This window comes from Rhinolophus hipposideros (genome assembly GCF_964194185.1).
Source record: "Rhinolophus hipposideros genome assembly, chromosome: 4".
NCBI lineage: Eukaryota > Metazoa > Chordata > Mammalia > Chiroptera > Rhinolophidae > Rhinolophus > Rhinolophus hipposideros.
In genome coordinates, this window is record NC_138050.1 from 93234822 (window position 1) to 93259826 (window position 25005).

Consider the following 25005-nt stretch of genomic DNA (forward strand, 5'->3'; position numbering starts at 1 on the left):
AAATAATAACTCTAAATCACAAGATCCAGATATGGAATAACAGTATGTGAAATGTTTAAGCAAATAACAGATGAGACTAAAGAAAGAGAAAGAAACAAGAGACTACCAAAGATCACCAAGCAGTTTGAAAAAGAACCAAATAGAACTTAAGGAAATGGAAGCATGGTGGTTGAAATTAAATAAATATCCAATAGATTATACTTAGTTGAAGAAATAAATGGTGAATAGGACAATAAATTTAAAGAAATTATCCAGAATGCAGCCCAGGGAGACAATATAATTAGAAGCGTAAAACTTTTTAAGAAACATGGAGGACAGGATGAGAAGGCCTACCACTTGTATGGTAAAAGTTTTCAGAAGGATAAACTCAAAAGAATGAACGAAAGATAATATTCAAACAGATGACTGAGAATTTTTCAGGTCAAGAACCTGCAAAATAAAAAGTATAACCTATGCCAACCCAGAGAAATAAAATGTAGTTCCCTTGAAAAAAATATTGTAGAGAAACTATAGAACACTGAAGACAAAGTCTGAAAAGGAGTCAAAGAGAAAAGATATGACCACCAAGGCAACAATGAGACACAAGTGATTTCCCATCAGCAAAAAAATGGAAGCCAGAAAAAAGTGAGATGTCTTCAAATGCTGAGAAAATAAAATAGATAACTTCCTTCAATTTGGGGTATTTAGCAAAAGCACTTTATAGAAAAGGGCGAAATTAAACCATTTGTGAATAAACAGACAATGAGAATGTTTTTCACAAACATCCCTCTGTTGAAAGATCTTCTAAAGCAGAGATTGACAAACTTTTTAAGGGGCCAGACAGTAAAAATTTAAGGTTTGCAGACCATAAAATCTCTGTTGCAATTACTCAGCGGTGCTGTAGCAGTGCCAAAGCAGCCAAAGGCAGTATGTAAATAAGTGGGTGTGGCTATTTCCAATAACACTCTATTTACATAAACAGGTTGGCCCACCAAGGACTGTAGTTTGCTGACCCCTACACTGAAAGATATATTTAAAGAAAGAGCAATTTTTTTTTCCTCCAAAACAAAGGTTTGAGAAACAAGAAGGTATATCCACCATTAAATTAAATGTAAAGAAATAAAGTATACAATAAAACAATGCATAGCTTGTTTTGTAGAAAAAGGGAGGCAGAGCTTAACTATTGGGCAACAGTAACAACAGTTAATGAAATACAAGGCAAATATTAATCAAAAGAAAGAGGGAAACTATGTTAATAACAGATAAAATAGACTTAAGACAAGGGAATATTCACAATGATAAAAAGCTTAGTTCACCAGAAAAAAAAATTCTAAAATTTGTGTGTACATAATAACATAGTACCAAAATAAACATATAAAAATTGATAAATTCTAGAAATAAAGTGATAGATTAAGCATTGTATAGTAAGAAACTTAAACAAAGTTCTCTAACTTAGTAAGTGAAGCAGAAAAATATTATTAAAATCATGGGAGTTATCAGCAATTCAGTTAACAGACTTGATTTGATTAACACATGGAACCCACTCTGCAATTAAAGACTACACATTCTTTTCAATCACAAATGGAATTTTTGTCAAATTAATCTTTTTTTTTTTTTTTTTTTTTTTTTTAAAGATTTTATTGGGTAAGGGGAACAGGACTTTATTGGGGAACAGGGTGAATTTCCAGGACTTTTTTCCAAGTCAAGTTGTTGTCTTTTCAATCTTAGTTGTGGAGGGCGCATCTCAGCTCCAGGTCCAGTTGTGTTACTAGTTGCAGGGGGCACCGCCCACCATCCCTTGCGGGACTCGAGGAATCGAACCAGCAACCTTGTGGTTGAGAGCCCACTGGCCCATGTGGGAATTGAACCGGCAGCCTTCGGAGTTAGGAGCACGGAGCTCTAACCGCCTGAGCCACCCGGCCGGCCCCCGTCAAATTAATCTTATACTAGAAACCATGAAAGACATTTTGATGAATTTCTAAGTTTCAGCTTCATTCACTGACAACAATAACGTGAAGTTAGAGATAAAAATTTTTTAAAGGATGAAATTAAAACCCCTATTTTGAAAAATTTAAAAACATTAAATAACTTGTGTGTCAAGGAAAAAATCATAGAAAAAAATTTAGACCTGCACAATATTGAAAATATTCCACAGCAGAATTTGTGGGGTATCGTAATAGTGGTGTAAAGAAATTTATGTCCTAAGTGCTAATATTAAAAAATCAGACTGAAAATTAAGGTAAGCATCTGTCTTTGGAAATTAAACAGGAATTACATAATCCTAGAGAAAAGAGGATGGATATGAAGGGGAAAAAATTGAGAGAATTTTTTAAGCCATAATGTGGTTATTTTGAAAAGATAAGTTAATTAGATAAACTTCTGAAATGATTAATTAAGAAAAAAATAAATCCTATTGAGAATATAACGAAGACTATAATAACAGATACAGAAGACAGGAAACAGAGAAGAGCATATTATAAAAATGTGTAAGCAAGAATTAGAAAGGTTGATGAAATAGCTAAATTCCTAAGGGAAAAAGTATATACTGAAACTGTCATTGAAAGAAATAGAATGTTTGAATGAGCCTATAACTAATTTTTAATTTAGTGACTTATTTTGAATCTTCCAAGAAACTAAATATTTGACCCAGAAAGTTTTGCAGTTGTTTTACCATATTTTAATGAAATGATTATTCCAAACTAACAGTGTATAAAAAATATATATTATGATCAAAGTTTAAAAAGATAAATTCTTCATGTCCAAGTTGAGTTTATCCTAAAAATGAAAGTGTGGTTTAATATTAGAATATTTATAAATACAGTTTATCACATTAAGAGTTTCAATAGGTTGAGAAAAACATTTGATAAAATTCAACCCTTGTTTTGGTTTTAAAACAAGACAACAAACTTGGTGAGCAAACTAGTTGACCATTCTATCCCTTGGTAGAGAACTAGGAACTAAAGGAGAACACTGTTAACCTAATGGAATTACTTCTAGTTAGTACAGTATGATAAGAAAGAAATGAAAAATACAAAAATTGAAAACAAGGAAACTCACCATTATGGCTATCTATAAATCATACAAAAAGGAACCTACAGGAAAATTATTGGAAATAAAGGATTTTGTCAATGGAATATTAAAAAGTGTTTATTAGTTAAAAAATACTAGGAGTCATAATTTTTTAAAAGGCATCATTTACAAGAGTAATAGAGAAGATCCAGAGAATCAATCTAACATAAAATACTATGACCTGAATGGAAAAAAATTTTAATTTCCTCAAAAGACTTGTAAAAACACCCAAGTTAATAGAGAGCCATATCACATTCATAAATAGAGACTCAGTATTGTAAAGATATCAATTCTCTGTAAAGTAATCTACAGAGTCAGAGCAATTCTGTTCAAAATCCTAATAGACCTTTTCAAAAACCTGGAGTACATTCATTCTGAGATATAGATGACAGAGGAAAGCCCCAAAATAGTGAAGATTTCTAAAAAAGAAAAATAAGACAGGGTGTTACTGGTACAAACATGGATATCTTGACCAAGTGGACTAAAACAACCCCAAAACGTCAACAAGTGTATGGCCACTTGAAATCGGAAAGGATAAGGTACTGGGTTTCCCCGAAAATAAGACCTAGCAGCACCATCAGCTCTAATGCATCATTTGGAGCAAAAATGGTTATGGGTCAACAAATTTTCTACATGAAAAAAGTAAATTGGATTCCCACCTCCTACCATTCAAAAATATTGATTCCAGATAAAGTAGGTACTGAAGTATGAACAGTGTCATTACAATTTTAAGAAGAAAATACAGACGAATGTCTTTGTCTTTGAATTATGGAAGGACATCTTAAGATATGAAATATGAAAAATATTTCTGATTACATAAATTTAAGACCTTGTATTTACTGAAAGAACATTAATAAGTAATATACAATGACAGTTACAATCCAGGATATATTTATGAAGCATAAAATTGATAGAAGATTAGTAAATGGAATGTTCAAAGAACTACAAATCATTGTGAAAATGACAACCTAATGGAAAAGCAGGTAAATGATATGAATGGCATTTCACAGAATAGGAAACACAAGTTGAAAGCACAATTGGGTACCACTATATACCTGCCTGGTAAGAGCTCAGTGAGTATGCTGTGTTCCTACAATGATGGGAAGGGGCATCCTTTGGTGCAACCACTTTGAAACAGTTTGACGTTACCTGGTAAGACTGAAGGTGAACCTCTCTTTATTATTCATCAGCTTCACTCCTATCTTGGAGGGCAGTGGTTTTCAAACTTTTGACCATACCATTTAAAAACACTGTTGACAATGGGGCCCAACATTCTTATATATATGTATGTTTAGAACAGAAAAACTTCAACAAATAATACTTATCCTTACAGCTTGTGTTACTTCCTAAAATATTCTGTTCTCTTTCCCTTAAAGAGTGGCTGTCACCAGTTTCTAAACAGATTTAAGAACCAACTGATGGGACTTATCATTAACACACTCTTACACCTATACACAGGTAGACATGTACAAAAATATTTGGAACTGTATTGTTCATTCTAGCCAAAAATTGGAAACAGCCCAAATCCCACTGATAGTAGAGTAACAAAACACAATTTAATATTATAAGCCATGAAAATGAGGTACAGTGTGTACACATAAAAATCTGGATGAATCCTTATAAACAATGTTGAATGAAAAAAGCAAGTCACAAAAGTTTATAATAAGGATGATGTAGTTTTCAAAAAACTCAACGTTTATGATAATAACCACAGTTTATGGAGGATTGCACTCTGCTGGGCTGTTCTAAATTTTACACACACGCATACACATACTCATTTAAACGTACTGGCCTTGGGTCATTTTGGTTTCTCTGAGAGAAAATGTGTCGTATAGTGCTGTAATGTATATTTTAACTAGTGGCAAATTCTTGTTATTACTTTAGTTATATAGAAAAAAATAGATAGGAAATAATTGTGAGATCATGTATTTTTATTTTCTTCCAGAACACACACGCACACACACATTTATTAACATAGCTCTATATATTTTTGTATGCATATATGTATTCATACATCTGTATTTTTATAGAGATATTCTGGAATCTACTGTCACCATAAAAAGCATGTGAGCCTTAGGAACTCAGATAATTATTGATTATGCCTTTCAAATGAACAGTCATAAATGTGACTGAAGTTTTAAAACCCTCTGTGGTCATTGCTGTAGACTGGCTGTGTCTGCAAAGTTATTCAAGAATTTCTTCTGACATTGCATACCTGATAGTAGTTGGTGGCAGTGCAATTCATTTGCCAACTGAATAAATAGGAAACTACGTAAGTGAAGAAGATGATTAAAAAAATAAATGTCTTATAGCTAAGTATCTTTATGTATAGCTCACCCTTAACTTTCCTTCCTTGCTTTGAATTTAGAATTAAAGTAACTCAGGAAATTGTATCTGGAATAATGTAGTTCTCTAACTATTCAGCTCTTCTGTTTTAGGCTGCTTTTACTTCTCAACATTTAGAATAAAAGAAAATCCCAGATTACTGTTTGAACTGGAATGTTAGTTTCAGACTAAATACCTATTTCTGTGCTGTCCATTGGTATTTTTCCAGTTAAAATTGTTCTCCTAATAGTTATAATGTCAGAATAAGATATGTTTCAAATGAGATAGGCTTTTAAATGAAAATCAATAGTGCGTTTTCCATAAAAACAAAATAGCTTTAAGAACTACTTCAGACTTTATTTTGAAATATAAACATTATTTTTATAGATCCTGGGAAGTAATTTTGATTTTTTATTGCCCAATAGAATACTAAAAAGGTGTGGCAATTATGGTAGTCTATTAAATATTCTCATTAAATGCGTCCAGTCATTAAAGTGCAAAATTCACATCAGAAAATTGTGTACTTTAATAACTTTCATAAGTAAACTACATGATATATTTTTTTATCTGTCACAGGTTCTTCTTACTCACTTTCTTCAAGCAAGAAATACAGTTCTAATTTATGAATTTTTGCTTATCTTTTTCCCCTTCACAATCTACTCTCCCTACACCATCTCTCTTACACTTGGATGCATGCACGTATACACACACACACACACACACAGATACACACACTTTTCTTCAAAACTGTGCTTTTCTTTTATGTAGCTTTCTCCTACCTTCCTAACGTACATTGATTTTTTTTAAAATTTATTGGGGTGACAATTGTTAGTGAAATTACATAGATTTCAGGTGTACAATTCTGTATTACATCATCTATAAATCCCATTGTGTGTTCACCACCCAGAGTCAGTTCTCCTTCCATCACCATATATTTGATCCCCCTTACCCGTACATTGATTTTTATAGCTGCTGTTGTCTTGTGGCTGACATTTAACATATACTACCATAATATAAAGCAACATGATGGAGAAAACTTGGATTATAGCTATCTAGCAAACCTTCCCTCTGCCTCTCACTACTTTCATTATAGTGAACAGGTTCTTAACCATTCTGGGACAGAATGGAGAATGCAGAATCCATTTTGCAGATTGCAGGGGTCGCACACTAAAGCATCTGCTATTGCAGCTGGTATTTCATAGCTCAGCAATAATGAAATGTTAATATATGTCATGAACTGTGAAGAATAGGAGCACGTACCTTGTTCGCCTGCCACCATTCTATGGATGTTGGCAGTAAACAGAGGATTGTGGGGTCAGCAAAAAAGAACAGTTTATTACAGTAATAGTAGTAGCCAGAGGAAAGTTTCGTAGATTCCTAAGCCCAAATTCCCATGAGGCAATGTTAAAAGGACCAGGTTTAATACCTGCATACATAGTGGTTTGTATTACTGGAGAAAAATCATGAACTCAGGGATAGTAAGACTACCTATCCTTCTCCCCAGGTTATCATACTGGACAGCAAACAAATCTATTTGCTTAAGAGGGAGAAACCACCTCTATCTTCCAAGACTGTTCATTCTACAAATGTCTTTGAAAAGATAGTTAGACACAAGGGTGCTTGATTAGTACTTGTATCTTGCAGTGCTTAGTCTTGTACTCTCTTGTTTGAAAATCTCCAATTGTTTTCCAGTTCCCTTAAAAGAAAATCCAACTGCCCTATCTTAGCCTAGAGTCCCTAAATCCTAAATGATCACGCCTCAGCAGATCTCCTGGCTTCAGTGTATGCCACTATACTGGCCGCCTTTCTGTCTCTAAAACCCACCTACAGCCTTTGCATTTGTTCTTCCCCAGATCATCACCTAGCTAGCTCCTTGACATTCAAGATTCAGCTTGAATCAAATCAGTGAGTGAGGCCTTACTTTATATATATATATGTATATGTATATGTATGTATGTATATAAATATATATATATTTATAAATATATATATATTTATAAATATATATATATTTATATATATAAAGTAGCTCCCCATGCATTCTATCACATTTATCAAACCTTATTGTTTATTGTTTGTCTTTGTCTCCTATCCCACCCTATCACACAGAATGTAAACTTGTTTTAGAGCTATATGTATATCAAAGTCATTAAATATTACCATTTAATACTCAGTCTCTTAGTATGTATTTATTGGACGGATAGATGGATGGATGGATGAATATTGTCTCTACTCTGCGCTTTTTGTACCTCCTTTTTTCTCTTACTCTTTTCCTTTCATAGTTTTGGTTAATAATATTAAACTTTATTATTTGATTTCTAATGAAAAGCTTATACTATTACTAGGGTTAGAAAAATATTACAGTAAAGAAGGAATTAGTGCCTCCAAAAAAATAACATAAGCCACTGTTTTTAACAGTTCTACTTGTTAAAGTTTAATTATACACTTTTCTATTTAATGATAAACTAACAATTAGGTGACCTGTTTGGATGCTGTTTGTTGGCACTTAGAAAATCCATATTTATCTGCCAGTTCCACATTAAGGCCCCATAATAGGCATTTCTTGATTTATATAAAACTTAGAAAATAAGAACTTAACTAATCACGTATCTGTTGAAATTTTCTTATGATGTACATGTTGTTACTTGTTTTGATGAACAGTCAGAAGAAATGCCAACTATTTCTTTGGTTATCTTTATGACACTTCTCTCTATATGAGAAAAACTGTTAAATGGTTGTAGTATAAAGGAGCCATTACAAAATTTCAGCTCCTCTTTATTATTTGTTTAACTCTTACTTCTACTCAATAGTTAACTTAGCAGAGGAGGTATGGGAGCCTCTAATACATTTGCTAGATATTCTTCTGGAACTATATATAGAAAATCAGTTTTGATTTGTAAATTAAATCGTTTGTATTTTTAGTTTCTGTCTCTTTTCTGTTGATTCCACTAAGATGCAGGTGCTTTAAACATAACAGTTGTATTTATAGATATATGATACATTTAACAAGGGTTCATGTGGTAATCTTTTAAAAGACTGTGTTACTAATATAAGAAGTGACTATTACCTCAAAGATATTTAATCACAGTTCTACAGATTAATAATTGTATATATTCTTTGTGAAATCAACGTGGTTAAAAATTGATCATTTTTCAAAATCAATTTGTTATAGCAAGCAGTAAAGGAAAATGTCAAAAAAAGGGAAGCAGAGGAAAAACAAAAACGTGCCAGAATAGCCAAAGAATTGGCAGAGAAAGAAAGACTTGAACGCCAACAAAAGAAAAAACGCTTATTAGAAATGAAGACTGGTGAGTACTCTCAAATTTGCTATTTATGCTATGTTCACTTAAAATTTATACTGGTTACTTTATTAGCAGTTTAATGTACTTTGGTAAAAAAAAAAGGAAGATGTGATTACTTATTTGTACAATTAATCTGTATGACAATTCATTTTTCTTATGGGCTTTCTTCCCTTTAGTTTACTAACTAGCAGTGTTTTCATTCCAACATTGGTCATAGGTGATTTTGCTTCTCTGGTATACTACTAGTTCCAGTATACTTGCATTTCATTGGCTACTCTTTCAACAACGAATCTGTAGTAATTTATGTCAGTTATTAATAATAAGTAAACAACTATAAGAAATTGTGGGGAACTCTACAGGCCAAGTAACCTGGTTTCTTCAACAAAATATACTAAGGGATTAAAAAAAGGATGAAGGGGAAACTTAAAAGACATCTCAACCAATTGCAATAAATGGAACTGAAGTATATTCCAGTTTAAACAAATGTAGAAAAAAGCAGTCTGAAAAATTTAAATACTTTTTTTTCTTATAGACATGACAGTGGTGCTTTGATTATGTTTTAAAGTATCTTTTAGAGACTCATATTGAAATTTTATAGATGAAAAGATATGATGTCTGGGATTTCAGTCAAAATAGTCTAGCGTGACTGGAAAGTAGGTGGGCACTGGTATACATGAAACAAGATTGGCTACAAATAATAATTGCTAAAGTTGGGTGATGGGTACTTGAAGGGAAGGGCATGTTTACCATACTACTTTCTCCACTTTTGTGTATTTTGAAATTTTCTTTAATAAAATGTTCTTGGAAAAAATTTAAAAAAGCAAAAAATGCAAAGTTACAGTTTTACAAAGAGATATATGTATATTTTCCAAAGCTAAAAAATACCACAAACTTAGAAGCAAAAGAATTAAGTAAATTGTTGTTATATTTCACCCCCTGAAAATTCTGGCTCTTCTGCCTCCAAGCCACTAAGGATTACAGAAGGCTTTAATTAAAATCCATCAACTTCACCACTAAATTACCATAGTTTACAATTCAGGGCTGCAAATTCACCTAAGGTTTCCCCAGGGGTAGACAGAGATGCCTTCCTGCCTTCCTTACTTTCATTTTTACAGACATATTTTATCTTTAATAAAGCAAACTGAGTACCTTAATGGATCGCACATGTTTCTTCCAGGGGGAAAAATCATCTAAGCACAATTTCTTTTTATAAGAGTACACTTGAAATTCAGGAAGTGTTCTCAGAAATACCTTAAAGTGTAAACAAAAATGGAGATCAGAAAGGTTTAGTATTGATTTTTAAAATATGCTTCTGAAAGTTATTTTAAAATTATCTGTTATTGTCTAGTTTACCAAACTTTCAGGTATTTGAACATTATTGGTTGAAGAGTCATCTGGAGGAGTTACTTGATAGCAGATTGTCTGTGTTGTTTGTTGTGAGTTTTGCCCGAGGGTCTATCATCATACAGAGCCTCTCAGTAATTCTCTGTTGCATCAATCTACAAAGTTAAAACCTGATAGGAACCACAAATTTTAATGAGACTTCAAATCCAATGTAATCTTCATAATGGTTTTGTTTTGATTAATATTTCTCCTGATGGAAAGCTCCAGTTATAAGAATAAGTTTATTTATTTTTAATTTCAATGTAATACTTTCGTGCTATAGAAAACACCTAAAAAGTAGTACATCTAAAAACCATCACCCATATCCTCCCCTCCTATCCAAAGAATCATCATTAATATTTTGGCACGTTTTTCTTTCAGTTTTACGATTTTCTGCCTTTTAATAATAGCTGTATGATCCTCATGAATGTGCAGTTTAGTGTGTTTCTTTACCTTGCTGAATTTTGTTTCATATTATTCTTAACTCGTAATTCTTAATATCTGTGTTATTGCATCTGCTGGATATGTCAGATCAAGTTTAACTTGCGTTAGTCAGTAATGAAGTCAGAGAACAATAGTTATTTCCATCTATTTAATATGATAAATACATTTCTGCATAGATAATTGAAAAATGTTTGTAATTATTAGGGTACGGAATAGAAAAGGACATTTTAAAGACTTTGGATGCATGTTGCAAATTGATTTCCAAAAGTTTTATTCTAATTTCAACAACTTTTAACATTAGTTTATGAATGTGCTTGGGTTGAGTTGTCTCATTTTTTAAGAGTTTTATTAATTTAATAGATTAGAAAGTTATGTTTTGTTATATTTGCATTTATTTGAGTACTACTGAGGCTGAACATTTTTTCAAGTGTTTATAGTCCATTTGTATTTCTTCCTTTGTAAATTGTGTAGTCTTGGTCTTTTTTTACTTATTTACACAAGTTAGTGTAAATGCTGGTTTCAGATAGGAAATTTTATGTTGAGGATGTTACTTTTTCTATTGTTAATTATTAAAATTGATTTGGATATTTTTTATTTTAAAAGTAAATTTGAGGAAATGTTTCTATTTTATCATTTGTTGATCATAGAACTCATCTTATGTGACCTATTGGATTATTTTATAAAACTTATTATCTCTCCTCAAACATGGTCTGCAAATTATAATAGATGAGTCTCAAATAAATGTAAGGCTCTCACTCAATAGGAGTTCCCAAAGCCTTTAATATGCTCAGGTCCATATGTGCCATACATTTTGACATTTTCTAGGAGAGTGTGCTTCAAAGCATAGTCTGGGTAATATTGGCTTATATAAATGATGTTCAATACATACTTCAAGATAATATGTCTTTAAAATAAACACTGTATATTATGTGTGAATATTTTAATATATTTAATCAGAAAGTCTCTTAATACAAGATGAGACAACATTTGATACAACAGAAAGCTATGATGTAGTAAGCTACTTTTGAAACATTTTGTCTTTTTTAAAAACATTTGGACATTTTGGAAATGAACTTTGAATTTTTCTTCTTGTAGACTATGGAATTTTTAAGAATCTAGGGATGTATTCCACATTTCACAGTGCCAAATGTGTAATTTTCTCGCCAAAGTGAAAGACCTCTCCTAAAATTTCAATAAGTGATAATTATTTTGAATGGTCTTTAGTTTTTCTTCAAACAAAGCACAGTTATTAATATAGAAGAACAAATATTCAGTCTTAATGTTAATGTAGCTGCTATTGCCAAGTGAGTCTTATAAGAATCAAATGTATTATTACTTATTTGTTGATCGCATTTTTCGTATTTAAAAATAGTACAAATATGCAGTCACATTGCCTTTCTGTATTCGATGTAGAATATGCTTTATGTCAAATCATGATTTTTGTAACATTTGGAGGCTTTGTGAAGTAGAAGTTACAAAGCAGTATGTCTAATTAGCACTTAATTACTGAAAATATTCAAAGTATCAGTTTTTGACACTTTTAACAGATAACACTAAATTTTATGCACTTCTGATATTTGACAAATATTATCTTCAAGAAAGACATTGTATCATTATGAAAAATGTAAGAGCTATTTTCCACTATTATTTTATTGGTATAGAAAAGAAATTTAATACCTAAGCCACTTTTGTTTCTTTTATTCATCAACAAATAGTTTTGTTCTGTATCCTGGGATTACAGTGTAAAATAAGGATAAAAGAAGGTCCCTGCTGCAATGAAGTTTAAAATTCTAATGAATGAATCCAATAACCACATATATAAAATAAGTACCGATTATAAAAAGTTATATGAAGTAAAATGAGACAGGATAATGAGATGGAGATGGCGACTAGCTGGGTGGGGAGTTGCATTGACAAAAGCTGGTCTTAGAGAACTAAGGAGAATATTAACGTATACCAAACTTACTATTAATAATTTAAAATATTGGTTATATAAAACTCCTTAGAAGTCGATAGGAAGACCAGTCTCATGTTTATAGGCTATACTGTTTGTGCTAATATAGTGTATTCTTTTAACATCTTATTATGAGGATCAGCTAAAACTTTATATTATTTTTCTTTGTAGATAGTATATCATAACACAGAACATAGTACAGTTGACCCTTGAACAACGTAGGGGTTATGGGCTCCGACCCGCATGCAGTTGAAAATCTGCGTGTAACTTTTGAGTCTCCAAAAACAGTTATCCCTCAGCATCTGCAAGGGATTGGTTCCAGGACCCCCGCAGATACCAAAATCCAGGATGATCAAGTCCCCTGTATAAAATGGTGTAGAACAATGCACACCGTGGGTCATCTGCTTCCGTGGACTCCATCAGAAACAGCACCGGTATTTATTGGGGAGAAAAAAAAATTCCTCGTATAAGTGAAATCACACAGTTGAAACCTCTGTTGTTCAAGGATCAATTGTACTGCTCTAATCTTTTTAGAAGTTGTCAACTTGCCTTTCCTATTCTTAAAAAGAAAAATGTAGAAGGGCGAATTATTGAATTTACATTAGAGTTTTATCAGCTCTCTGGACCAGGAACTTTTTGTTTCATTTTTATATGTAAGACACACACCCCTGAATGAGAAACATCTTCACATAATCCGGCCATAACCCCACAGGGAACTTGCTTCCATATATTTCTGTGGCTTCAGTATTTTTACCATGCAAATGAGAACTGCATTTTTCCCCACCTGTTCAAATTCTTCTGTCACCACCTGAAGTAGTAAACTAAGTCCCTGCTTGTTCTTATCCACCATCAATCATTACTTGCCCTTGGCAAGAAAGCAGGCAACTATTGTTAAGTCTGCTATTTATTATCACTATTATCTCAGTATTTGATTTTTGTTAATAGTGAAAATAAAGACAATAGTGGGCTAAATGTCCCTAAGACAAAAAAATGAAGCACTAAAAATCCTTTGAAGCAGCAAAACTAAAAAAAAAATCACAGTGCACAGTATCTCGTATTAACATGTTATAGCATTAAAGGGACATTTTTCTCATTTTTGTTTTCTTTAAAAATGATGAGCCTGGAGGTCTTTTAAATATTCACATATACAGTTTTGGTTATTTATGTTAAAATTGTTATTACATTAAACAAAGAAGCAAGTTAACTACATTTACATGATGTCTCTGTTTAATCAGTATGTGAATTTTGAATACGTTTTCTGAGGTTGATGTTTAAATTTAAATTGTTTAATTTAGAAGATAAAGAATTAAAAATATGATGTAGAAACTAGTAAGTATGGTCACTAGTATTTATTTATTTAAAGTGCATAGCTATCCTTATGTGTAATCATTTCTAGTAAGACAAATAGTAATAGCGATTTTATGCGATTATGTACAAGTTTTTTGAAACTGTGTTTCTGTTTCTTAATCATGGAAACGAATAGGGCGTTTGATAATAGAATTCAAATATTATGCTTTAAGATTTCCTGAGTATGTAAGTTGATTCACATAATTTTTAAATAGCACATCAAAATGGCCTTGAAATGGACCCAGTGTTGTATAATTATGTTTTGAGGGGGAAGTGAATGAGAGCTTATTTAATGGAGCAATAAAAACTATACGAGCAGCTCCTATATTTCAGTCTTTAGGTTACAATTTGTTTATTATTTATTAGATTTAAATGTCTCATTTGGTGCAACTTCAGTCTATTAAATAAAGAGATAATTAGCTTTTAGAAATCTGTTGTTTACCCACATGGCCAAAACTGCTCCTTTGTTTTCCATTCTGCAATTGAGAATAACTAAGCAATTAGGCCTCCATTTTAGAGGAAATGCATATTATATAAATACTACTTGGGAATGTCTGCCAGTTTCAACAGATAACGCAATTAATGTGTATACTTGCTATCATAGAGGCTTTGACAATTATCCTGTCCTCTATAGATAACATAAAACTTAGATTATTTTCCATAATTGCATATATTCTAGTTTTATGCAGTAGTGCTTAGAGTTTTCCAGCAGTATTGGCAATTGATGCATGTAAACAGGCCATTGGTTTTAATCATTTCTCTATTTAGAAGAATGTAACAAAATAAATTGCTCTGGCTTTGATATATTTTTCTTTTCTCTCCCGCCCCCTACCATTTTCGGAATAGTAATACTATTACTACTAATAATAGCAACAGCACTCATACTACAATACTGATACTATTACTACCACCATTCGTTGATCACATATTATTTCCCAGGCTCCGTATGTGTTCATTATTATGTGTAATGCTTACAACAAACTTGTGAGACTATTTTCATCAAAGAGTTGTTTAATTTTTTTGTGCATGGTCACACATTTAGCAGGCAGGGAAGCCAGCACTCAGGTTTTCTGACCAGAGGTAGTATTTTTAACTATTGTGTTGTTCCTTTATTCCTGATGATTTAACCATAGGGCAGGGAAAGGAGACAAATTTTAGTAATTGGTAACTGGCACTAGACTATACCTATATATGAAGGTTGAGAATCATCTTCCCTGGAAACCTTCGAGAGGGACAACTATTTCTTTGGTACCATAGCCAATGGTTTTAAATTAGCTTCTTCCCGTGTGTTGGAGATCTGGGGAGGATTACCACATTGGGAATGCTTCCCTACTCTGGTTCACGTTCCACTTTGATTCTCTTGTTTATCCAAAGATTTCTTTATCCTAGAAAAGAGCCCAGAACTTCATCTCAGTGCCCTTCCCCTCTTAGAGGAGGATGTTTTCAATGGTCCAAATACTTCTGACCTCAACAGAGGTCAACAGTTATGAAGGGGGTGGAAAGTGTTTTCATTGTTTGAAGTTACAAGTTAAGGAACCAGGGAATTGACAGTATAGTAGTTTTTGGAAGGGACACAAATACCTTATGTGCTTTACTTGAGAGCACGTGCCCTCAGACACTCCACCACCACCTCTACGATCTAACCAACTATTTTTATTTTGATAGTAGTAAGAGGCTTAGTCTCCTTGAATAGTACAAGTGGTACCTGGTGAGAAATTTTTCCAAGAGTTGCGCTAATAGTTATTCAGGTTTTTACTTGCGTTCAGGAAACTCTTTCACTGTAATAACACAGTTTCAATTGCGAAAACTCATTCAGAGTCTAGTCTTTGTGTGACCTAATGCGTGTCTTCTCTGTGTTGCTGTGCAAGGCTCACACACCATCACTGTGTCCTTCCAAACCCCCCCGGAAACGGGGCATTAGGAGAGGAGGCTGTCAGACTTCTCCAGCACAACATATCTTGAAACCATGATTATTTTTCTTTTTTTTTCTTCTTTTTGTTATGTGTCTCACTCTTTGTTAAACATCTTTATGGTTTAACATCCTCATACTTAACTGGTTTACTGTTCATCCCATGTTTAAAAGCCATTTTCAAAATGGTTTTTCATTGCCACTCTTATGCGTATTATATATTAACTATATGACGAGTAGATAATAGACTCAAACTTTTGTTTAAACTTGTTGTGGCATGAAAGATTAAATACAAATTATCATAAACTTTATTTGGGGAAAATAATTTAAATATTTATTGTGTAGCATGGAGTACTTCTAAGAATTTTACCAAAGAAATCTTTATATTGACATCATTTATTCATTAGTTTTCTGTTACCAAGCACACATTCACGCTGCTTGCATTCTAGGTCAGAAATGATACCATTCAATTCTTTTGATGTTATTACAATGCGGAGAATGGTGTAGCTTTGATAACATCAGCTACATTTATTGTATTATAATTGAGAACTCAATCACAGTGACATCTTCTTTGTGTATAACATTGAGTAGTCCTCAGGAAATCGTCCCCCTAATGGGTAGTTATTTACTCAGTGTACATTTTCCAAAGCAGTGCATGTTGTCACCACGATTGTGTCCATGCCAGATTGCCGATTCTGAGTGGAATTACTTGTATTTGATGGGAAGTTATTCTTTTCCATTTCAAAGAGAGACAATGAACATTCTCTTGTTTTCAGACATAACGATAAATCCAGCTTTTAAGAAACTTATCCCATTTCTATTATCTAATACATGCTCTTTAAACATGATATAAAATTCTGTTTTTAGTATTTATCCTAAAAAACAGAAGCCTCCAGTTGTTTTACAGTCATAGAAATAGACACTTTTGAACCTCTTTGGTTCCCTTATAGAATCCAACACTTTAGAAAAAAGAAAAGAATATGCATGTTACAGTTGAAGAAGAGGTGAAATCTGAACCATCTCTAAAGCCTCAACTTATTGGTGCCAGTCAAAAAACTACAACAACCAAGCAGATAAAATTGCAACAAAACAGGATTGCTTAGTGCCCTAGGGCAGCAAAATTCACTATACGTCTAAACCCCTTTTGCAATTCAAAAATGCAAAATGCTCTGAAAACCAAAAATCTTTGAGTAACTTTAGTACCCATAAGGTCAGGTTGGATGCCAAACCTGACCTGAACTGATAGGAGGTCCCATCAAATGTGGATATGCATGCTGTGGAAATAATGAGATTAATTAGAGAATGCTGTCCCAGGTTCCTCTGGATGTTATGTTATGATTTTACAACATATGTACCTTTTTGAATTTGAAAAACTCTGATTCTGAAATATCTGGCTGCAGGGGTTATGCATAAGACTATGAACTTGCACTCCTCTGTGACTGTTCTCTGTTGGACTAGTTACACCATTCATTCTCCGCTTCAGGCAGTCATTCCTACTTTTCTGCATTGATTTCTGGTCTCTTTGCCATAAATACCTTTCCTCTAATTCTTAACTGAGTCTCACAAAATATGATGTAGTTCAATGTGTGTATTCTTCAAGATGTCCTTTGAATATTTGTCCTAATGATGGAGAATCCATTCTTTTATAATCCATTATAGTCTTGCCATATAACTTACGCATGCAATGCTTAATGAACAGTCATTCCATTGGTTTTAGTCTTACACTTCTAAATTATTGTATGGTTTTCAAGAACACAGCCTTATGCCTTCTTTATCTCGTAGGACCTACTGTGCTGTGCGCACGTAGCAATACCACAGACACTCAAGATTTGTCAATTGATAAAAATTTATCTGGTCAAAAGACATATCTTCCAGTTTGTGTTTAGTTTAACGTACTGATATTTATGTGGAAAGTAAACATATAGATCACACACTACAGCTCTCAAGCCAAATTAGCCCACACGTTTTTGTAAATAAAGTCTTATTAGAAAACAGCAACAACCCTTCCTTTACATACATAGTTCTGTGGTTGCCTTGGTGCTACAAGTACAAAGCTGAGTAATTAGAACACTGGCTACATACCCTCACAAAGCCTAAAATATTTGCTGTCTGGTCCTTTATAGAATTTATCAACCCCTGATAATATAGATCAATAATCTATAGAGACTATTCTTTGATTTTTATAACAGAATTAAAAAAAACCCAAAAACTATTATTTTTTTTCCTCGTGTAGCTAATGCATGCATTTGCAAAATGGCTGGTCTGTATTGGAAAATGAGGATCTAGTAGTTAAATGAATAAAAATATTGATAAAAATAATGGTAATTGTTAGGGAAAACTTAATCTTTCAGCACATTTCTAACATCAGAGAATTATCTGGTTTATGGATGCTATTAATCTGAGAAGGAAAGTTGTGCTTGTGAACTTTTTAAATGCTAGCAAGCGCCTGGGCTGCCGATTGTTCCGGTAACCAATCAGGAACCAGCCATTGTGCACTTATCCTTTTATCCCAGCCTATAGTTCCCAGTATTTCTCTACTATTGTTTGTATATCTTTTGAGATGAAAATATCAGTGTGTCAAAAGGTCATGGGGGAGAGAGGTTTTCATTTTTTTATTAATAGGCTGTCCCTTTTCTCTTCCTATTTTTGGTCATTTTGACATTAAATCCTTAAAGTTGAAGGAAATCTATTCAGTGGTGCTGAATCTGGTCATGAAGGTTGCTCAAAGTCTAAAGTGATTATCTTGCCAAGTGAAAAGGGAACTCAGTGGCATTTGACTTCTGATGATGACTAAATATACCCGAGGGAGGATTGGGGAAATTAAGCAGAGAAATTGAGTATTTATGGGTTACTTGAAAATGGCATAAACAGGCATTCGTGTTCCGATGAAATTAGACATTATTTTGTAATAAGATTTTAAAATATTGTTTCCTGGATGGTTTCCTTCCACAGTATCCAATGTTCTTCGGGAAAATGAGAAGCAGAATAATATTAACAGAGTTACAGTGAGGGCAGCCTTCACACCGGCTCCGATGCCCCAAGGCAGGAAGAATGTGGCAGACTAGTGTAATAACAGACAACAGATGACTGTTTTTGGAGTGAGTGGTTCTTGGGAGACCTTTACCTGGCTAGCGTGAACTGTCACAGTAAAACTTCCACCGATAATTATCCTTAATGGGTAGAAGTGACAGTAATTTTAGTTCAGTATAATCTTTTCAGTGTTGATTTTTAACCCATCGTGCTATTCAGGCAAGAACTCTTGCAAAGTAGAAACATGTTTGTCAAATTAGTGTTGCATCAGAGGCTCCATCACTGACTTTGAAGAGTGTTGTATGAAGGATCACTGCATTAAGAGGCCGGATAGGTTCCCTGCAAAGTCATTCCACCTCTGATTCTCTGACTTGCCATTAGTCCAAAAGATTTTCAATGTTGTGACAGTTCCTCTTTCTAACCTAACTGCAAAGTAGCCTTCAAATGTCATGAAGTCAAGGAAACCGTTGGCTTAGTGAACAAAAGGGACTATCTTAATTCAAAAACCAAGAAAGGCAGTCTTTCTATTGTGCTTCAGGTATCTTTTGGAAGTTTTGATTCTATTGGTGTTGAATTCTAATTATGATCTTGCTTCCAGTAGATATTCTTGATGCTAATTAGACTGTATTTTCCGTTGGATACATATGTGAATAAAAGTGTTTTTTTAATACTTGTTAGGAAACAAGGATGTTTTTCTCTTTAAAAAGCAAAGTGCCTTTTGATGGTACTCACTATTTCTCAAATGCATGGGATAGTTTTGTTGGAGAAATAATAAATTAGTAAGTAAATAAACCTAAATACTTTAATTGATTATCCTACCATTTTGCTGTTACTCTGGTAATTATCCTCTGATTGTGGCTTTTGTAGATAGACTATAGCTTTGGAGACCGTATCCTTGGGATGGTAAAAACCTTGTACCAAACACGGGGTTTCAGGTTACATTGTGTTCTAATGGACTCTTCCATTTCAACACTTGAAGGTGTGTGGCACTGCAGTCTGAGGAAATGCTGTTTCCTAAATCATGTATTTGCTGAGATTGAACATAAAATGTCTGAATGTTATAATTGGAGGCATATTGGAGAGTTGAAGAAGTGTTTCTCCTCTCCCTGGAAAATTAGAAGAGCCCAAATGATATCGAGTATTGTTCAGAACTGCTGTACTTGTGTGGCGGGGAAAGCTTGAGAAGGAGTGTTATTTTTCGAATCTTTCCTCTCCCCCATGAGAGAATTCTTGTTCTACATTTGGCACCATCCCATTCTAACGCATTGCACTTTGGTATAATCAATATAACATACTAACTCAGTCACCATTCATCAGCTCTAAAAAGGGAAAGGTGAGAAGAAGAGGGAGAAATACTTACAATAGTATTTAGCATTGTTAGAATCTGAGGAACTCTTAGAGATATAAAAATTTCCATCGTAGTAGGCATGCTTTAACCTGCTCCAATTTGAGGTCGGTTAATTTTGAAAACAGATATCAAAAGTTTTGAGGATTTAATGTGTTCCTCTGTGTCAGCGGCCTCTTGGCATAAAGGTTTACCTATTAGATGATGTTTATCTTTTATAAAGTACAAAAGAAAGAGGAAAATAACATGAAACATTTACTATAGTTATTTTAAATTATATTTTAATTAATGTTCTGATTTGGCTAAAAAATTGCTTTATACATGAAAATCAAACATACTATTATTTCTCAATTAATAAAGCTTACAAAAGTAGTTATTTTATACAAAATTAGCCATGTTTAAAAAGTAAACCTTTTTTGAGCTGCTCTTTCTAATATATCATCTTTCCATAGCAGGTGTTCAATAAGCATTGAAAATATTTATGGAATTCATGTCTGTGGGACAAAAATTCCTCTATTTGTGCATATTCTATTTGAGTAGATCACTTAAAGATAAACTGGCCCAATCCTAGGACAAGATAAAATTCATCTGTCAAGTTTGTTTTATGTGCTTTTATGGTATTGGTAACAAATAGGTATTTCATAGTCATGACAACAAACTCAGGTGTGCAAAGATGTAACTATTTCTATACTATAAATACAATTTAATTTCTGACTCTGAGCCACCAACCTGCATAACAGTAAGAAACTTAGCCAATTCCCTCCATCCTTCTCTCTCCCTCTGTATCGTAGCTCAGTAATTCCAGTATAGAATTCAGTTATTCATATTTCAAATCCCCTTCCATGCTCTCTCCTTATTTTCCTTCTTCCTAAAATGGACCGCACATTTAAAAACTGGCTTGGGGAACACTCCTAAGGATGTGCCCTCTTCTTGGTTCTGTTCTGTCTGGGCCCGAAACAACCTCCCAACTTTGACAAACTTGCTCCTGGCTGCTGTTGTAAAGGGGATGTCTGTTTTGCTCTTGAATGGTAACCTGGGAGATCTTAGGATTTCTCTTAGATACCACCTCTGCTACCTGACAGTGATGCGCTCTAAAAAGGTACCCATGTTCTGCAGGTGAACTTGCATTTTCTCTCTAAGTCCTTTTTCTCGCCAGCCAGTGTCCATGGGGAGTTACTGTACTCCTCCCACAGCACTCAGCTGCTCTGGCGGCTTCTGCAGCCATCTTCTGCCTAGACTTGTTCCCTGGCTACCTCTCAGGGGCACGTGACACATCTGCCACGCTCCCCGTTCTGGGACTCTGGGACGACAGAGCAGTTTCACACTGGTTTGCAAATAATAGGGTTAGGCAAGGTAAACAGAATCTTATGAAAGAAGGATGAGGAAAAGAGGGAGTCCAGCACGTGTCCCTATGGCGCTGGGGAGAGTAGTGTCCAGCATCAGGCCGGGCTGGTGAGACATGAGGAGGCGAGGCTTCAAGACTTGCACAGATGCAGCTGTCAGCTCGTCAGTTGCAGCCTGAGCGATGAGTCATCAGATAGCTCTGATTTTATGCTCTAGACTAGGGGCAGTGCACCCATATACAGCCCCATAAAGCTGTCTGTCACACTGCACCCTGCGTCTGGAGCTATCTGGTTAGCACATTCACTGGGTATGCCCTTCACGGGATGTTCTGGCATGACTGTCACTTTGTGACGGACACAGCTATCGGAATTATTAGAGTCCATTTTTTGTTCATAATTAATGCTCTATACAGATGAATAAATTAAGACACAGAGGCATGCAATTCATCTTTGGACAAGCAACAAATAACATCGCAGGCCTGGAGTGGTCGTTGGGGAGAGCTGTGGGAAGAGATGAGGCTAGATTGGAAGCCAGCAGAGTGCCATGCTTTCAGTTTTCGCTTCATGCTGTAGGCACTGCCAAGGGCATTCAGCAGAGCAGTCGTTGGGTCTTCTTTGAGAGAGATTGGTCTGATAGCAAACATGGAGATGGGTTAGAGGGTGTGCAGGGAGTAGAAAGAGTGAGACCAGTTAGGAGATTGTTGCAACTTTACCGAATATAAATGCCAAAGAGCTAAACGAGGATGAACTGAGAAGACAGGATAGATTTGAAAGGAAGTTTTGAGGTGGTCCCGTAGCCAAGCATGGAGCGAATGGGAGAAACTTTCAGGACAAGTGGATGATGCCTATAGTAGCTTTAGCACATGTTGATTTTGCGTCTCCAATTTAAAACCTTTTCATCTGGGGGGGATAATTGTAGCTGAAAGGACCTGGCATACCATGTTTCCCCAAAAATAATATCTACCACAAAAATAAACCCCAGTTAAGATCGTCAGCTAGACGGACACATTTAGTACGTTATGACGATGTTCCAGAAGAAGATGACATGACTGTATTTGAATAAATGTAGATTGTTGTACATGAAAAAAATAAGACATTCCCTGAAAATATGCCCTAATATGTCTTTTGGAGCAAAAATTAACATAAGACCCGGTCTTATTTTGGGGGAAACACAGTAGGTTGTAAAACAACAATTGCACATAAATGTTATATTTTTTTCTTACAGGAAATAAACTCCGTTGTTAACAAAGATATTTTAGGCATTCTTCTGTAACTGGAGTAACCAAGAATGTTTGAAATTAAATCATGTTAGCTCCTGGGGATAAGCTGGGGTTGGCCCTTTCCTGGAGAGTCTGAGGCTTGGGATATGGGTGAGGTAAGACAGAGAGCATGTCCTATTATCCCCTTCAAGACAAACAGGTCAGCTCTCCTCCTTCCATAGAACTGGAACCAGCCCTGTATTCAGTTCCAAGGCTCTTGAATTTTCAGTATTGAAATTTGCTTTCATGTTTGTTTACCTGGCATATGTGATGTTTTTTCAGTCTGTATTTTATTTTTTTTTAAAGCATTAATCATGCCTTATCTAGCAATCCAAAAGACATTCCCAAGGCTCCTGTGTGGTTTTAAATTTCTGGCAAAAAAAAAATTTATAAAAATTTTAATTGGAATACCTCTTTCCAATAGAATTATTATAGTAATAGAATATAGAAATAGAATTATTATAGTAATGGTGAAAAAAAGTTTCTAAAATGTTTTCTTCATTTGACAAATGTCAATTGTTTATATATTATGTCATGGTACTATCCTAGTCCTGGGGATACAGCAGGAAACAAATCAAGCAAACATCCCTGCCCTTGTGGGCTTATATCCTGGTGGAGAAGACAGACAATATTGAAGATAAATACATAGTGTTAGAGTTCAGTAAGTTCTAAGGCGAATAAAATAAGCAAGGATGGGGGGGATAGGAAATGTGATAAGGGGTAACATTTTAGATAAGGTAGTTTTTTCCATTTGCCCAAATTCTTCATGTTGTGGACAGTGTTGTTATTCTTTTGGAATACAAACAGTATCACGTAGTGTCGGGTGCTCCAGCCTCAGGTTTGGGGTGACCAGGATTCCAGCCCCAGCTCCATTAATAGCTAAGTGGTAGTGAGCAGACCAGTTAGCTTCCCAGACAATAAGTCTTCTCATCCATAGAATAAGGTTTCTTCTAACTCTGAAAATCCCATCTGTATTCTGTAAGTTAAATTTGAAATGAAAAACATGCTGTGTTAGAGCCCGAGCAATCAAACTTTGTTTCGGTCCTCATTTACTCATTGTATAACACTGCCCTGTATTAAAGTACAAACTCTACGATAAGACACTTTTTATTTGGCAGTAAATATGAGTCTCCACTTCTAATATGTTTTTTTGTTTGTTTGTTTGTTTTGTTTTCCATTTGGTTATAGAGCCAATTTGTTTGAAAGTTAACCTATTTAGAATGTTTTCCCCGCATTTTTGATCAGTAAAAGAGAGACATGGGTTTATAAAAAGTTTCATATGGGGGACTTAGGGAAATACATATGTGTACAAGTATGTATGTATATGTATGTATGTATAGGAACAAACCTGTTCATTAACAAATTGTCTCTTATGTCCATTACCAGTTTTCTTAATTTTTGAATGGAATATGTTTAGTATATAGGTAGAACAGAAAAATGTCACATATTACAGAATCAGTTGAACTTGTTACAGATTGACAACTTCTCATTTTCCCTGACAAATACTCAATTAGCACTTCAGTCTATTAAGAGTAGGGCTCATTAACATGCATAAACTAGCAGTCTGGTATAGTTATAATGCATCTTCAATGTGTGGCATAGTGTAGCTCCTTAGCCTTATAATAAAAAGCAGAGTGGCCTCCAGTGATCAGCAAGGTTCTGAGATCAATTTAACCTGGATAAAACCTTTATCCATAACAACTGTCGTTAGAAATGTCTAGCATTTTACTAATTAGCTCACCATTTACAGCCCATAAGCTTCTCACAGATGGTAAATGTTTATAAACACCCACAGATGTGTGCACAGCTGATTCTCAGTTATCCGCAAAAATAGGGGACATAGATAATTTAGATTCACTCATAATATGAACCCCTCATTTGAGCTAGTTTCAGTCTCCTTTCTCTTTGGACTTTTTACCACAGCTGTTAATGAAGTAGCAAATTAGTCTAATTTTGACTTCTCCTCTTATTGATGCACATACCCTCTGATGAAAGCATAATATGTACAAATGTGGTCACATGATGGCTGGCAAGAGGGTGAAAATGTTCAAATATATTGAACAATAGAGAATTGCTCATATTCGTTTGTAGTTGTGTGTCTAATAACAAGTTTCAAGTTGTGAAACCACAGCAAGCCACCCACTTCCACAAAGTTATACCTAAACTCCGTGGGACAGTTGAGAATACCTCCTTAAATATGAGAGAAAAGAAAAGACACCATTTCCCATGGCAGTCTGGTGTCGTGTTAACAATCATTTCTTTCCTAATAATTCTTTCCGTCATTTAGTGTCAATTTTGTATTGTAACATCAGCCTA

At 34.2% G+C, this 25005-nt stretch overlaps 1 protein-coding gene across 4 annotated transcripts in view; it reads left to right on the forward strand.

Moving 5' to 3' along the window:
- DIAPH3 (diaphanous related formin 3) overlaps positions 1–25005 on the forward strand; it is a gene marked incomplete at its 5' end in the record, with an annotated part of 440633 nt that overhangs the window by 300537 nt on the left and 115091 nt on the right. For all 4 annotated transcript variants that reach the window (XM_081046382.1, XM_081046383.1, XM_081046384.1 and 1 more), the window contains one exon: positions 8546–8681. In XM_081046382.1, coding sequence (XP_080902508.1) covers positions 8546–8681 — 136 coding nt within the window. The remainder of the gene's footprint in view (positions 1–8545; positions 8682–25005) is intronic.